Source organism: Neopelma chrysocephalum, unplaced genomic scaffold (genome assembly GCF_003984885.1).
Source record: "Neopelma chrysocephalum unplaced genomic scaffold, ASM398488v2 Primary Assembly neopelma1_44, whole genome shotgun sequence".
NCBI lineage: Eukaryota > Metazoa > Chordata > Aves > Passeriformes > Pipridae > Neopelma > Neopelma chrysocephalum.
The window spans coordinates 10262450-10278846 of record NW_020897703.1 but is presented as its reverse complement, the minus strand read 5'-3'; the positions used below and the strand labels follow the sequence as shown (position 1 = coordinate 10278846).

Here is a 16397-nt window from a genome sequence, read left to right as displayed (position 1 = left end):
CTAAAGCAGCTCAAGCACCTGATCATTCCATCATGGAACATTATATGAAAGAGAGGGAGTCCCACCAAAATGAATGAAAAATATATCTTGTATTATCTTTTATATAATGCCTGTTTTGCTTTTGACAAAAAACAGTATTGCTTGAAGCAATATCTATCAGAAGAATATTCATGGTGAATTTAGTTAAGATAATTTACAGTCTAAATTTGACTATTGCCTGGGTGCTTTTAACCTACTTGTCATATGCTATTTGTAAACTGCAAACAGCCCTGCAAATACATGGTATATAAAATTAAATTGTTTAAGTCTTCTGTGTGAGAACATAAAATAGCCTTTAGGAACATGTTACAGAGAACATATTGCAATGATGAACTGTAGAGTTACAAGTCCAGATCTTTTGAAATTCATATTCATTTTGAAAGATGAGCAGTCAGACTGGATCACGCTTGCTGGACTTGGACATGAGACTCTTCAACTTCAATAAAAAAAAACTAGCAGAAATTGTAGATAATCTAACTCAACTTTTGGCAAAGATTAAATAAAAGATCAGCAATGCTCTGCAACTTATTTGCAATTTGCTATCATAGCAATTCGTGCTAACTTAGAAAAACCTGTGAAGTTCAACAATATTTGTCAGTGTTTGTTTACCTACCAGTTTGTTGTAATTTGTCAAGTAACTGAAGTGGGTTTTCTTTAAATAGATTCTGGTAGAAAACTATAAATATAATCTGATAAAACTATCCCTGATGTAAAAGCACGTAGCAGGGAACAGTCATGAAGCAATCAATTTTCAGAATATGAGAAGCTTTCATTAGGTATGGATTTATGTCAGAGCATTTTTAAGCAGAGCATTTTAAAATGGATGTTACAGACCATACTTGAGGAAGTGAGTCAGAAGATGTAATTTCTATCATAAATTCATGAAAATCAGAACACCTAAAGATTTTACAACCTTTATTTTCCCTGGTTTTATTTTGCAGTATTGCTTTATAATCTGAGTGTTGATGTGACCAGAAAAGAGGATACACAAGCAAGGTTCTATTTTTCCTCCAACGGAACATCTGATACAATCTCAGGAAAAGTTAAGATTTATAGCAAGAATACTGCCTGCAAAGATCATCCAGCATTTATGAGGGTATTGTAATTTTCAGCGTGTAAATTGTCCTGTAAATCCTTTGGTCTCCTTTGAAAAGCATACCTGCTGCAAAGAAACCTATTTTGTTTATAATTGCATCACATCATTTTGAAAGTAAAATATTTGTGTTCATAACTTCCACATTTATTATATACTAATTCTGATGCTTTCTCAGCTTTCTGTTGAGAAGTCAGAGAGTCTGCCATCTCTTATGTTGGTGAGACTGTGCAGAATAATGATAATCACAGTGATGAAGTAGGACATGAGCAGTCTTGACATTTTTCACCATTTTTTATGAATGACATAGAGTGAGGCTCTATGTGTAGTGTAACATGCATGTTTTGAATGTTTCTGATGGAGCTTTCCAATGAACTCCTTAGTGCAAAATCTTAAAACTTGTGATTTTTATTATATTTTGTCATTTGTAACTATTTCAAAGAACACGTGTATGGTCTTGCTCCCATTTTTACTGTGAGGAGTTAAAGTAGACTCAGCTAATAAGAAAGGAGCCCATCCCCGATCCATAGGAAGTGAAATGAAGGCAATTGCTAGAAAACAGTCTATAGTTCAAGGTTTATAGTGTGGTCTGTTTTGTGAATTTGTTGCAAGGAGCCGAAGGCTAGCTGGGTGTGAAGAAGAGCACTTGCTTGGGATTGTTTGATTTTTTTTTTGTCCTCCAAGGGATGCAGCACTCACCAAGGGGAATATTCTTATAAGCTAAAGATGGAAAAGGGCAGGAAGAGCACTCGTGAGAGTTTCATAAATGAATTTAGATCTGAACAATATGGAGAATGTGCACTGTGCTGAAAAAGTGATCTCTCTACTCCTCTGCAAATGTGAAGCCTGCACAGATATGTCTTTCTCCTGGATGAGTTTTGTAGTGAACATGGTTACAGTTCTCCGTCTGTGAAGATGTAGAGGCAACTTTGTTGTAGAAGAAATTTGCTGGTAGAAGTGCTTCAGAAGAGAAGCCACTGAGGTAGAAGTGCTGCCAGAGCACTGGGCGTTCATCAGGAGGCTGTTGGAGACGTGCAGGGTGTCAGCTGGCCAGGGAGGCCTGTACCCACACCAGTAACAGAGATGGCACCAGCTGCTGAGCAGCAGGAAGCTGGCTCTTGGTTTCAGAAGTAGAGTTTGATCCAACAGCAACCATCCTTTCAAACTGAGTATGATAGTGACTTAGAAATAAGTTATTAAGAATCTAGTCAGTAAGATCTTAACTGCAAAGTAGTCCCAAAGTCACTTTTATCCTGGAGGGATTGAACTGTCATATTCATGCTTGATGTATCCCTCTGAAAGATGAATGAGGGATTTGTCTTGAAAGTGGAAAAAAAACTGAAATCAGGACAAGGATGTAATATTTTTAAGGCCATTCAATGGAGAAGGAAGAGTAAAAGTGATTAATTCTGTCAAACATCTTAGAAGCTTGTCTATTCCAACAAAATTTTGGAGGATAAATGGGAAGAACTTGGAAGTCCTAAACCACAACAAACAATAAAAACCAATGGGCACAAAGGAACCACATTTCATTAAACTTAGAAAAAATAGACTTATTTCCTCCAAGACCTTATCTAAGAGGGGAAAGAATTCTTTAAAGAAATACTAAGGACAGGGATTATTTAGATGTAAGGTGAAACAAAGGTAATAAAATAATAGACTAGTTTGTCTAGCCTTTTCTTTAAAATCCTCAAGGTAGCAATTCTGTGACCTTTTGAAACAAACATCTCTCAGGGTGACTGATGCAGCTGATCCTGCACAGAGGCTGGAAAATAGACTTAATTTTCTACAGCTACAAAAAAACCTGCAGGGAAAAATCCTTCCATGTATTTTTCTTCTTTCTTCCTTTCACTTACTTTTTGTTTATGACACCATTAGAAGCCAATTCTTTACGATAAAGCTTCTGGGTAGAAAGGAAAGGTTATGTTGTCTACTGGAAAATTGCCCAGATGCATCTCAACTGGTAGTTGCACCTAAGTGAATGTTTCTTACAGGAGCAATGGAAAATTGCCACTTACTTACAAGAGTTTTGTAAACTAAGAGAGATCTGATTGACAGCCAACCTTGTACAGATTGCTGTACCAGCATCAGAGGCATTTGTGTAGGAGGAAGGAATTGATTTGGCTCATCACTTCCTATAGTCTATCATTAGTATTTTTTCCTCCATAGAATTCAATTTTCTTCTTAGTTCTTAATTAATAGCATTATAAGCATCTCCTTCCACCCACTGAAGCTCCTAAAGTTAAGTAAGTGTGAATGTCTGTCAAGTACAGTCCTTGCAAGAGACAATATAAATTTTATGTATTTTGAGTAAAGGCTAATTAATAGCTAATTAGTATAATGGAAGTAATATAAAGCAGATGCAGAGAAGACCTTGTGGAAAATTATTATGAATTAGATAACATGCAGTTTGGCTAACGCAAGCTTGCAGATAAGAATTAAAGTAGTGCCCATGTGGAGGGACAATCAGTGTCTATCTATCCCCTACACTTAGGGAATAATTTAATCAGGTTTGCTATTGCTAGTACTTGGTGCTTCAAGCTGTTCAGTTTTCACAAGTAGGTAGTTTGGACTCTGATCTGCAACATTTCTATGCAGTCAAGGCTTCATGTACAAAACAGTCATTTATTGAGGGATTCGATCTTTTTTAACACAGAATGAGAAATAAAGAGGCATAAAAATAAAATTCAGTCAAGCCCTGATTCAGTGGTACCATTGGAGAACTCCTTTTGATTTCATACAGAAATACCCACAGGTTTTGTCTGGCATTATCCCACTGCTTGGCTTTCTCCATATTTTAGCCAACTCTTCCCTATTTTTCTGCTTGGGCAGTACAGCATTTCATAGGTGTGTAAGGCAGTTTTATTGACAGAAGTAGGTTCACTATTCAATAAGATTTCTCATAACAGAAGAATCTTCCATTCTGAAATGCCTGATGCTGTCATTGAACAGATTATGCTTTTCTGTGTTTCTGATTACCTCCTTCAGCAACAGAGATGTCTGGAAAAGTATATGAGCCATATGGAGTTATTTTACATGTGAAAAATAAGTGTTGCTGTTTTAGTTAGTTCTAGGCAACCTTATAACTTTAAAACATAAGCATACATGTCTTGTCTTATATGATTAACTCATTAGGTTTCCAATTTTCATAGAAAGATGTAAGGGATATCTTGACTCCTGTATATGTTGAAGCAAGTTATCGTCTGGGGCATCATATTCTACAGAAAAGAAATGCTCAAGAATTTTCACCACTTCAACCTGTTCTTCAACAGAGGGAGGAAAAAGATATTATACAAAGCAAGGTTAGTGTATGAGTTCTCTTTTTTTTTTCTATGTAGTAAGTAAATATTTGTGGTTTAGTCTTCAGTTAAAAATGCTTCACAGATCCATGGCATGCATTTTCCAGGAATGCATTTTCCAGACCCACACCTAGTGCCTTGATCTTAATTAATAAACCAGAATGCTAAAAAAATGCCTAATTTTTTGCTAAAAAATGATTACAGAACTTGTGTACAATCTGTATTATGATTTAAAAATAAATAAAAGGTATGTGCAGAGAAGTTACCTGAATATATAATACTATATACCTCAGATCACACATGTATGAAATTCACTCTTTGAAATATGCATTCTTTTACAACTACACTGTATGAGTCACTTTCCAGTATAAAACAGTTCTTTCAAATTAATTCTGTGTTAAATACACAATATCATGTTGGTATTAATCTTGAAGTCTTTTGACAATGTTGCTGAAATAGTTTTTTGAAGGTAAGTTTTCAGACACAGTCTGAGGGGGGAACAAAAGAGTATAGTCTGTATCCTTTCATAAATATGAAATTAACTTCCCCCCCCAAAAGAAACTTATTAAGTGTTAATAGACTTTGACTTTATCAAAAACCAGAATGCACTGAATTTTTAACTACCAAATGGTCATAAACATATTATGACTTTTCATAAATTGTAACCTTCATGTAATTAAGATAACAGTTGACCATCAGAACTCTTGAGATATGTGAAAGCTTCTTTTATATGGCATGCTTTGCCTTTTCATCTTCATTCAAAATTTTATTTTAGTAACCTCAGAATTATAGAGAATAAAGAGGGTGTTGTTGAATATAGTGACATAAACATACTCTACAGCAGCACACTGATAACCAAGGCTCAGATACATGCAACTTATGGTGTCTCTACTCTCATCAAACCTTACTGACAATATGATAAGTAAAGGTTGTGTAAAGAAAATCTTGTGTTGAAGGAGAGACTGCAGAGACATCAGTTCTGGATCTTTTAAAACACTCTGCCCTCTTTATGTACTACTTTTAAAAATCTGTCTGAACATACACCCACTGGTTTTACTGTGAGAGACTGAGTCTGGAAAGCCTCTCTCTCCACTGTTACTCTGGGTAAATCATAGACTCATGAATTGCTTTTTAGGAGTAAGAGCTATCAGACACTTCCAAATACTTAGTTACTAGATGATAGGTTTCTTTCTGTTAAATACTCTCACTGATTATAATAAGCATAATACACTGAAGTGCCTTTTTTTTTTTAATTTGGCTTTTACAGTTTATTTTTGCACGACATTGCTCCCAAGAAAATTGCTCTGCTGACTTAAGAGTTTCTGGAAAGGTTGTTTTTCCAAAGTAAGTATAATGTAGCTTTCATTGTTTTGAGAATGATTCAGTAAGATTTTATCTAAATTATTCTTTAATCTTTTATATATAAATAACATGAATTTGCAAAAGTAGACTGTGGACTCCCTGAGAAAATACAAGGATTAGAGCTGTGTTTAGTTGAAGAATATTTTTAAATCATAAATCTTCCAGGAAATGTAACAGAAATCTATATAACTGAAGAACTGTTACTGCATATTTAGAAGATTTTACAGCTCAACATACATCTTCTTCCCAAAAACACAGATAACTGGGCTAAGATACACTGCACAAAGCACACTCAATATGCAGAGATCATAACTACTGTTAAACTGACAAACTATTGGTTATTTCTGCTCATCTTCTGAAGATATTGTATTTGCACTGTACAAAGTCTCAATCAGTATAAAACTGAAGATGTAATATTCTTAAATAAATGAGGAAAAGGAGTCACTTAATTATTTTAAGTTATATTTTATCATCACAACCTTTTTCTTTATTGACTATTGTATTTCAAAGTAAGAAATGTGAGGTTTTGGTGTGCAAAAAGAGAAATTGTACCTGTTGTGAATCTCAGCTAATTAGGTGTTTGTTTCTTGTGTAATTTATCACTTTTAAAGTTGATTCTACTTGAATCGAAATACTAGGTTGAACAACCTAAAATGACACTGAAAGATGATGACAATCATATAATGCTGATTAATCACACCTGTGTGATCCTGAGCACAAGCTTTTTCATATTCATAGATTTCAGAGTAAGATAAGTATCTTTCTGCTTACTTTAACACGTGGCTCGTAGCATGAGTCATAAGCCCTTTAATTTTCTTAGGCTGGATGGTTATTTTATTTGAATGCTCATATAAACTTTTCAGAAAGAAAGATTGTGCAGCATTTTTGTTCATGAAATTAGCAATGCAGTTTTATGAGTACTTCAAAACTCAAAGAAAGGAAAACAGATTACAACAAACCTGCTTGCCAGTAGGTACTAGTAGCAGATTTGCAGTGTAAATAAATAGTCTGAATATCTTGATAAAGTCTGAAGTATCACCTTAAATTACCTTGTGCCCCTAGAATCTTGATTAAAAACTAGTTAGCTGTGAAGCATTAATTTATTTTGTCTAGACAGAATGCATTCATTATCGTTGAAGAACAGACCAAACACTTCTGGTTTTAAAAGAATGAAATCAAATAGGGGTGGCAATGTAATGCTTTACTTACTGAGTTATGAGTCTTCATGTATACACTATCATGTTTTGTTTAAATTGCTTAGATTTTGGCCTGGTCTGTAAATTTCTAGTCTGCATCATGCATTTTTTAATGAAGAATGAAATATGATTACCAGGGAAAAGCTCTAGTTCAGCTGTGTTGTAGTCCCAGATGTGCACCTGGTGCTTTTGTGTACTTGTGTGTTAAGCTGGGAGGCATCTTTGTGACAGCATATTGTTAATGAGCTTGGCTTTAACACATATAAGAGGACCGAATGGTAGGCATATAACTAGTAAAACAATGTTAAAATTTAACCTAAACTTGACAAGCTACCGAAGTGTTAACATTGTGTTTTTCTTCAATTCGCTTTTGTCTTGGAACCTATCTGCTTATGCAGTGCTTTTGCCTTCTGTTGCTTTTCTCAGTGCCAGCTTCTTTCCCAAAGGTGTTCAGTGACTAATGCTTTGGTTTCAAGCCAGAATATCTGATAAATGTCTATTTCTAGGCAGCCTTTCTACAAGTCTTAATTAAACTTTAATGTCAAGCTGAAGTTTACTTTTGGCCCCCCACAGGATGTCTGTACTTGTAACATGATTATAGAACATCACATAGATCATAAGCTAGGCATGTTCACTTGCCCTCTTTGTGATGAGTTTCATATTAACTGAATCCTATATCTTAAGTGCAAAGAGTGAATTATGAAATAATGTCTGAAAATACCGTAGCACTGGTACATTGCTATTCTGGTCTGTAAAGGGAAGGACTGATCTTGTAAGGGCCAGAGGCACAACTGGGCTGATAACAATTTTCTTGCTCTCGCATTAACCACTTTAGGCTTTAAAAGGTACAGTACTGGGGTTGACCATCTTATAACTGGTGTTATACCTTCAGTTACAGGAGAGTAAAACCTTTCTTTACATCTCCAACAGAGCTTTGTCAGAACCAGCTGAAAGTAATTAAAAGGGCAGCAAAGGAAAATTGCAAACAAGCTGTATATAGAATTACTTTTCATTTATATTATGATAATTATTTTTCAGGCCTCATGATAAAAAAACATATCTTGTTGTTGGAAGTATGAAGACTTTATTGTTGAACGTTTCTCTGCTTAATGTTGGAGATGATGCATATGAAACTATCCTCCACATTCAAATCCCTAAAGGTCTTTATTTCATTCGAGTTTTAGAATTGGTAAGAAAAATAAATCTCTCAAACAGTAATCCTTTGGTATTTTTCTTTCTCAGGCATTTTTCAAATTATGTTTATGGATTGTTGAGTTTTTTTAGATACTGACAACCTACACACACATCCCCCTCCTGCCAAAAAAAGCTGACAAAACACCAGTTCTTAAGTTCTCAGACTTGTAGCTACCTAAATCAAGTGCAATTTAATTAATTCAGTGACTTAAATTATTTCAGTAACAACTTGAATAATAAAAAAGATGTTTATAAATGTATTTCAGGATGTTATGGCTTCTTTTTGTCTGATGATCATGTTTTCACTGAGCACAAAGATCTCATTGAATCTGTCCTCTTCACAAATACACAGGCTTATAAAAGGTCACAAAACTAACTGTACTCTTTCTGCCTTTTAAAAATAACGGTTGTCTTTGTAGAATCCCCCTGATCCACCTTTCTGAGGTTGGCTTTTAACATGAGCCTAATGAATGTGCCTTAGCTTCACTATAAGCAAGCAGCAAAGTAACCAGATACAGTAATCCATATAAAATGTTATGTTAAAGTGGTTGTGAATGATATGAATGTCCTATTTGCATCAGTGAAATAATGAATGTGTAGTTCGGGAAAATATAAAGCACCCAATTTCAGTGTGTGCATGTAATTTTAAATGTCTGGGAAAAAAAATGGTTTTTTTTAATGACTAATAATTTGTCCTTTATTTTAGGAAGAAAAACAGATACATTGTAATGTGTTAGATAAAGAAATTCATGCAGTAAAACTTGAGTGCAGTGTTGGTTATTTATATGTAGATCAAAAATCAAAGGTAAGCAATGTGTGAAATTCCTAGCTTTAGAAACATCCTAAATATGTTATGAGGATTTATGATGGAGGAAAAAAACCCGCTTGTTTTTCAGAATCTCTTCTTCATTCTCAACTAACATCTTTTATCATGTTGGTATCTGTATCTCTCCTGTTACTTTTAAAATTATTTGCTTAAACCATTGCTGGAATAATTCATTAAGGGACAACAATGTATTATGTATCAACTGATTGTGCTTGGGTTCTAGACAAGTGAGCTGACTAAGGCTACAGACAAATATGTTAGGTCAATAGAAAGAGAGTAGAAGACACAAAAATCAAGTGTTTCTTAGTTCTGAATTTTTTTAGAGCAGGAAATTATAAATGAGTTTAATAAAATACTTTTATTTAAACTGTCTTATTATATATAAGCAAAATTTTGATTGTTCTACAGCTGGATTATAGTTTCCTCTTGGATGCAAGCTCCTTTACCAGAGCAGAGGAGGACCTCAACATCATCATTAATGCTACCTGGTAAAGTCTAATGAAAATTGCTCAATGAAAAATACTACTAGCTTTGGAAAACTGACTAGGGAACACTGGAAAAACTTAGCAAAGCACAATTGCAATAAAGCGGTTGCATATCTGTAGAGAAAGAGAAATTATACAAAAAAACAGGCAATAGATATTTAAATAATGAGCAGCTTTCTGCCTGTATAAAATGTGGGGATTTTTGTGTCTGACATGTTGTTAGCAATAAAATATTTTGGGTTTTATAAGCTGCAATGTCTGTTTAGTATTAGTTTACAGAAATAATGCATAGCATATGATGATGCCTTCAATACAGATTTTTCTCTCGTATTTTTATAGTAAAAATGAAGATGGGAACATGTTGCTGGATAACTCGCTAACGTTAGCTATACCTCTAAAATATGAGGTTGAGTTAAATACTCATGGGTAAGTCAGCTGTTGGCATACCTCCACATCCATAGAACTGTTGTCTTGTTACTCACAAAGTTTTTAAGCAGAAGGTGATGTAGCTGAAAAATCCTGGGAATGACATGGCACAGCTATCCTGGGGTCTGACCCATCCACTTCAAAGATTTTGTTTCCACAATTGTGAGATGAGACCCCCTTGGTATCTATGGTGCTTCAAACTTGTCTCTTAACAGACTAATATTTTTTAAAAACAGGGTTTGGTTTTTTTTAATATAAAGAGGTATTTAATAAGAGCATAGCAGATCCTCAGCTTCCTTGCTTAACATGGACGATATTCTGGGTTTGTTGTGGGGCATCCATGGAACATAGTGTTGGGATTTTGGGATTTATGAATTTTTCTGATTCATCTGCCTTTTTAAGAGGAAAGAGTAAAAATGCAGATAATTCCTACTCCAAAGGTAGAGGATTTCTACTCTGTATTCCTAGCTTTACTCAAATGCAAACTTGGGTATTTTCTTTGAACCAATCTTACTTGGAGGTAGCATGGAACAGGAAGTTATGCTAAGGATTTATAGCAATTCCATTAATTAACAACTTCTAAACCATTGTAGGTTTGTGTCACCAGCTGTGTTTGTTTATGGAACAGAAGAGAAAGATTCACCAGTTACATGTATGAAGGAGAATATCAACTTCACTTTCCATGTAAGAATTTTCCTTTGTAAATCCTGTCATCCTTGTTTTGAAGGTTAATGCTTAGTGTATCTAGTGATGGTCTGCGCAGTCAGTAAAAGAACTTCTTAAGAGTACAAGGGCACAGTAAGTAACTTGTGCATTGGAGATGGGAAGTTGCTGTTAATCCCTCTTTGAGCACTTTTTTTTTGCCTGGAAAATCTTCCACTGAATGATCAGAACAAAAATTCTTAGCACAGGCAGGATTGAAAGTGGTAGAGCACTTTTGACTTGCCTCTTTTTCTATTAAGAAACACTTAAAAAGGAATTATCTTACAGTAAGGAAAAGGAACTAGGAGCTCCTTATAAGAGGATCTCTAGGTATCAAATTTGTCTCCAGTGGATTAAAAGCAGGAGTTTAGACATAAATCTCTCCTAGTTCCTTTTCCATATTCTCCTGGAACAGGCTGTATGACCTCAGGGTAGTCATCACAGATTAGCACTACTTACTCATTGGCTTCGGAGGAGTGAAGGGTTCAGTAAGCCTTCAGAATGAATGAAACTAAATGTTAGAACTCCCAGCAGAATCCACTTTCATGACAGCATAACAGCATAGGTACTACCCTATTCTGTGAAGTTCTTTTTGTATTTATATATATGTATTTGTTACTTGAATAGCTACCATTGAAGCTTTAACTGTATAACACTTTTCCCCACAAGGTTATCAGTGCAGGACCAAGCATGTCTCCAAACACTAACTTAGAGATAATGATACCAAATGCTTTTCCACCCAGAGACTTCAAATTATTCAACATATTGAATATCAAGGTAAGCACAGGTTCAACATATATTATTAGCTATATGAATTCTTTGAAAAAGAGAAGCAGAGCATAGCCAACTAGGTATGAGTTTGATTTGCTAGCTATGGTGAAGCAGAGTGAACAAGAACAGGATTATCTTCAGCCCCATATGTTTCAGAATTCTGAAAATAAAATTTATATTTCTTTTTAACCTTTCAGAAATCTGTATTCTGATTATGATCTGATATTTAAATTCTAAAAGTAATGATGTTATATTTATTTCCAGACAACAGTTGGACAGTGCTCCTATAATAAATATCCCAGAAACTGTACTGCAGCAGAAAAAAATGAAAATATATTAAAGGATGTCATCACTTTCTTTTCAAAGCCTACTAAGAGACAAATGGTAAGGTCTGTCTTTTAGCATCAGTGGGAAATAAATGACTGTATGAATAAGCCTTAAGACAACAGTACATCTTATATAATGAGGTCAACAGAGCAGTCTTCCAAGGATTTGTGGTGGGACCTGTGGTAAGTTCAGTGTAGTCAAAAGTGACTTTAGTGAAAGAGGTGAGAACTGAAATGAGAAAGTTGATTAATGACACGTTGCTGAAGTCAGTGGATGACTGTCACCTAAAAAGAACTGCCAAAGGGATATGTAACTGAAGGGGCAGGCAAACAGAGTAGCAGAGGACATTCAATAACAAATAGAAAATGATGCATGAGGCAAAATCAGGCTTTATCCTAATTACATGAAGTATGCAGATCAAATACTGTCTTTTCCACATCAAAAAAGTGCCATCAAACGTAACTAGTAGGAGCTAGGTAAGAAAACCCCAAAAGTAGTACTCATGGTTGAAGTTCTTCCTGAAGGGTGTTATGGATGCTAAAAATAAGTGAATTCCAAGAAAGACACTTCAAGTTAATGGGACTGAAAGTCCATAAGAATTATAAAATATATGGAAATGATTTTTGGCTGGGAAGTTCTTACTAAAAATATTTGGGAGGCTGTGAAGAATGTCATATGTGCCTGGCCTGTTCCTGCTTATCCCTCTGTACCTGCTCAAGGACCCTGCTGGAGATCAGATACTTGACTGCGCTGTCCAAACCAGAATTGTTATTTTAGTGTTGCCCTGCTGAGGATTTGTTCTCACGGAAATGTGTCCTGCAACTTGTGTTTGATAAAGTACAGTGTTTTTTAATCTTTCATCTTAAAAAAAAAAAAAGCTGAACATTTTTTAAACGCTAGTTTAGGACTTTTAAGTAAGCACATTACAAGGTATACCAGTTCAGGGCTTGAGAGACAGCCTGCACTAGAATATCAAATCAGTAGTTTGGCATTGTACTCCTGGATACTCCTGTACTCCTTGTACAAGTGTAAAGATCAACTAATTTTAACTGCTTGCACCGGATAGCATAGAGTTATTGTCATTTATCATTACTGAAAAACGTTAATTTGAAATAACAGTGCAAAAAAACCTCCAACCAAACATATAAACAAATTATGAAAATCGTTCTTTTTCAGTCTACAAAAACTTGAATTTTTTAGAAAAATGATATGTTTTTTATAACAGTTGGGTTGGTCCCTTATTACTGTACCTTTAGCACCTATGGACTGACAGTGATGGATGACAACCTGGAGTTACACCCTCAGTTTTCAAGAACAAACATAAATCTTTTTATTTTATTCAGTTCCTGAGTGTCTTTAATAGTAAGATTATAAAGTTGATAACTTTAGTTTTAACCTTTCCCTCCCTTCTACAGTACTGCATGAAAAATGACAGCCTTTGCTTACAAATACATTGCAATCTTGGCAACATGGAAAGTGGAAAAGAAGCGACTGTTCAGTTGCATCTGGAGGCTACTCCTTCACTTTCAGAAATGGTAACACATAAATTTTTCATAGTTGAGGGGAATATTTCAGGGCATATTTGCAGTATTCTCATCATAAAAATTCTAGCTATTAATCTATTTTTGCAAACAGTATGATTAAATATAAAGCTTTGGGGTTTTAACCTATTTTATGTTTTCAATGCTAAGGCTCAAGGTGATGCATGAAAAATGAAAACACTGAAAAATATGTATTTTAGTTTTATCACTTTATTTATGGTATGTATTGCTTTGCCTGTTCTGGCTGGGTTATGTAGGATTGGGATTTAATTTCAACTCATAATTGTACTTTTCTAAGAAAACCAGTGTGGATGTGGACTTAAGTAAAATCCAACCTGGCTTCATTCCAGCTTCTGGTCTAATTTCTTTTGTGATCAGAAAAAGGCACCATTGTGTGTTTCTATGAGATTCTGTTTCTGTGAGCAGCTGGGTTACTGTTTCTGATGGGCAGGAATCAATGTGTTGAAGTTATTTTTTAAAAGATAGAATTATTTGTTTTAATCAGGATGACGCATCAGCATTGAAGTTTGAAGTAAGAGCAACAGCCTGGCCAGAAAAAAATGCAAAGGTTATTGAACTACATAAGGACAAGCAAGTTACATATGTAAGGATTCTCTTAATGAATTTGTGATAAACTTGTTAAAGGAGAAAAACCAACAGCAATTAAAATTGTGGAATTCTTTGCATATCCATACACAGGCAATGAATACACTATTAATTACTTGAGAATGTAACTATTTTTCGTAGTTTGTTTTAGTATTGTTTTGGGGTGAAAAAATAAAAATAACCAGTTAGCACTAAACTTATTTTCTGTTTTTCAGGTCTATTTGGAAGGAATGCACCACCTAAAGCCAAAATACCATGTTACTGTGCTAATTATTGCCATAGGCTTAATAATTGGTGTTACCTTGTTTTTGCTTCTTTCATTTATATTATGGAAGGTAGGTTTTCAGTATTTCTTAGTTGTTCTCAAGTCAGGAAGTCACACTGTTAGAGGATTTTTGGATATGTTAATGCAGGTTAAAGGATAAATAACATTTTATTATGATCTGTCCTTTCTAAAGATAATTCCTCCTGTAACTTGTGTTTTTTCAAAAGTACTTCTTCATTTTATCTTTGCATATTCTACATTTTCTGTTATTCAACACCACAAATCCTTTTACAGTGTCTTATATGACATCTCATGTTTGCAAATTATTTGTGTAATTTAATGATATCAAATGGATCATTTTTGTGGGATGGTGCTCCACATTTACTGTCACTTGACATGTGATGACTAATAATCTACAACATAGTTTAATACCAGAATAAAATGTTCAAGATTTCAAACTGCAATATAAATACTAAAAAAATTCTGTGCATAAGTAAAAGAGAAAACTATGAGAGATGCAGCTTCTCTGACAAGCGATTAAGAGATTGTTCACTTCTTTACCTACATAGAGATTTTCTTCATCCATCATTTTTTCATGGAAGTGTAGAAATTAAATTTAACAGGAAAGTTTTATTACTGTTTCACATTTTTAAAGATATTGGATTTTGTGGACTGTTACAATTCACAAGCCCCTATGTCCTTACTTCTTGCAGAAGAGCATTAGCCTCCCAAAAAGTAAAAAAAGAAAAAGCAAACCTACTTTTTTGATTGATGAGTAACACCTGATTACTTTGTATGACAGAGCAATGGCAAATACCATAATTCATAAATGCCATACCTATGCATTTTAATTTTCATTCATCTTTTATGGTTTAGATTTGATAACCAAGAGTTGCTGACAACAGATTCCAAAATTATGTATTTCAGATTGGCTTTTTCAAAAGGCAATACAAACCAGTCCCTCAAGACACAAACAGAAGAGACAGCTGGAGTTTTACAACTGGGAACAAAGATGACTAAGATGGCAAATAAACATTTGATTTTAAAATGAAGAAATTAAGATTCAGGTTAATTCACAGAAGAAATATCAGCAACAAGAAAACTAGGCCTTGAGCGCACTCGCTCTTACAAACACACTTTATTTCCTTGAACTGTATGGAGGACTACACCTTACAGTACTGTTGTTCTAATATGAAAGTGGAAAAACAGTTGGTTCTGAAGTCTCACAGTAGTATTTGAAATGCTATATATATATACATATGGTTTCAAACAGACAGAAGAACACTAAAGAGAAGAAAAATTACTTATTGGAAAGAAGTATTTCGAGAAAGTAATAATTTTTGGCCAATCCTGGAAAGTCAGATTTCAAGCACATTAGCATAAGTTATTCTAGTAATTTTGAAGTTTCAATAATATTTGGATTAGACATTCAAGAAGAAACCCTCTCTCATCTTGCTGTGGCAGTTTAACAAGGGTAAATTAGCTTCAACCAATAGAAGGACTGTAAGTAGAGCACACAGATGTAGAAAAGGGCTGTCAGAAGCTCTCTTGGGCTTCTGAAGGTAACCTCATAAGCTTTGGCTTCACAGGCACAGCCACATCATTGAAGAGACTTAGACACCCAGGCAAGCCAGAACCAGGAAGGTCAAGTGTTGATTCAGAGCAGGGAATTATGTGGGGTAGCCTGGATATCCAGCTGTACAGAGTAAAGTATTGTAGATCATAATTTGTTGCCATCTTTAACATGGTACTTGCAAACATGACAGAACTACTTGTTTCATCCTTTCCTCAGATAGTGCTGCCATGATGTTCTGGACTTTTCCAATTAATTATTTCTATGTGGGTTTTTTTTAAAGTAAGTATTTATTTTTATTTATTTAAAGATTTTTCTATAGTACTTATCCTAGTAGTATTTAGTGCTGGCATTCTTCCAGAACCTGAAAAAAATAAAAAGACTTCACCTGACAAAACAGAGACATGCATACCCAAGAGATGCCAACTGCCAACCTTAATGGGCCAAATTTTATCTTTAGATGTGCCAACCTTAACCTGAAAGTACTTAATAAGGAAGTCATTTGGAGAGCTAGCTTGGGTTCTTGTGAAGCTGTCAGATAAATACCCTCCAAACAGGCACCCTCAGCAGCCATGCAGCGGGAAGGCAAATGTCTGAACAGAAACATGGATCAAACCACTGCTCTGCTACTGCAGGAAGTTTCTTCAGCTAGCTAAGTTCGCACTGCCACCTAGCTTTGGTGAAATAGTACA

General features: G+C 34.7%; 1 protein-coding gene across 1 annotated transcript in view; it reads left to right on the top strand.

Annotated features, from left to right (window-relative positions):
* The window catches only part of ITGA4 (integrin subunit alpha 4), a 35073-nt gene extending 18927 nt beyond the window's left edge, over positions 1–16146 (top strand). The window contains exons 15-28 of the mRNA XM_027678421.1: positions 981–1135; positions 4285–4434; positions 5699–5775; positions 8028–8178; positions 8890–8988; positions 9418–9497; positions 9834–9920; positions 10514–10604; positions 11292–11399; positions 11658–11777; positions 13136–13255; positions 13767–13865; positions 14083–14202; positions 15060–16146. Coding sequence (XP_027534222.1) covers positions 981–1135; positions 4285–4434; positions 5699–5775; positions 8028–8178; positions 8890–8988; positions 9418–9497; positions 9834–9920; positions 10514–10604; positions 11292–11399; positions 11658–11777; positions 13136–13255; positions 13767–13865; positions 14083–14202; positions 15060–15152 — 1550 coding nt within the window. The 3' untranslated portion in view covers positions 15153–16146. The remainder of the gene's footprint in view (positions 1–980; positions 1136–4284; positions 4435–5698; positions 5776–8027; positions 8179–8889; positions 8989–9417; positions 9498–9833; positions 9921–10513; positions 10605–11291; positions 11400–11657; positions 11778–13135; positions 13256–13766; positions 13866–14082; positions 14203–15059) is intronic.
* The last annotated feature ends 251 nt before the right edge of the window (positions 16147–16397 follow it).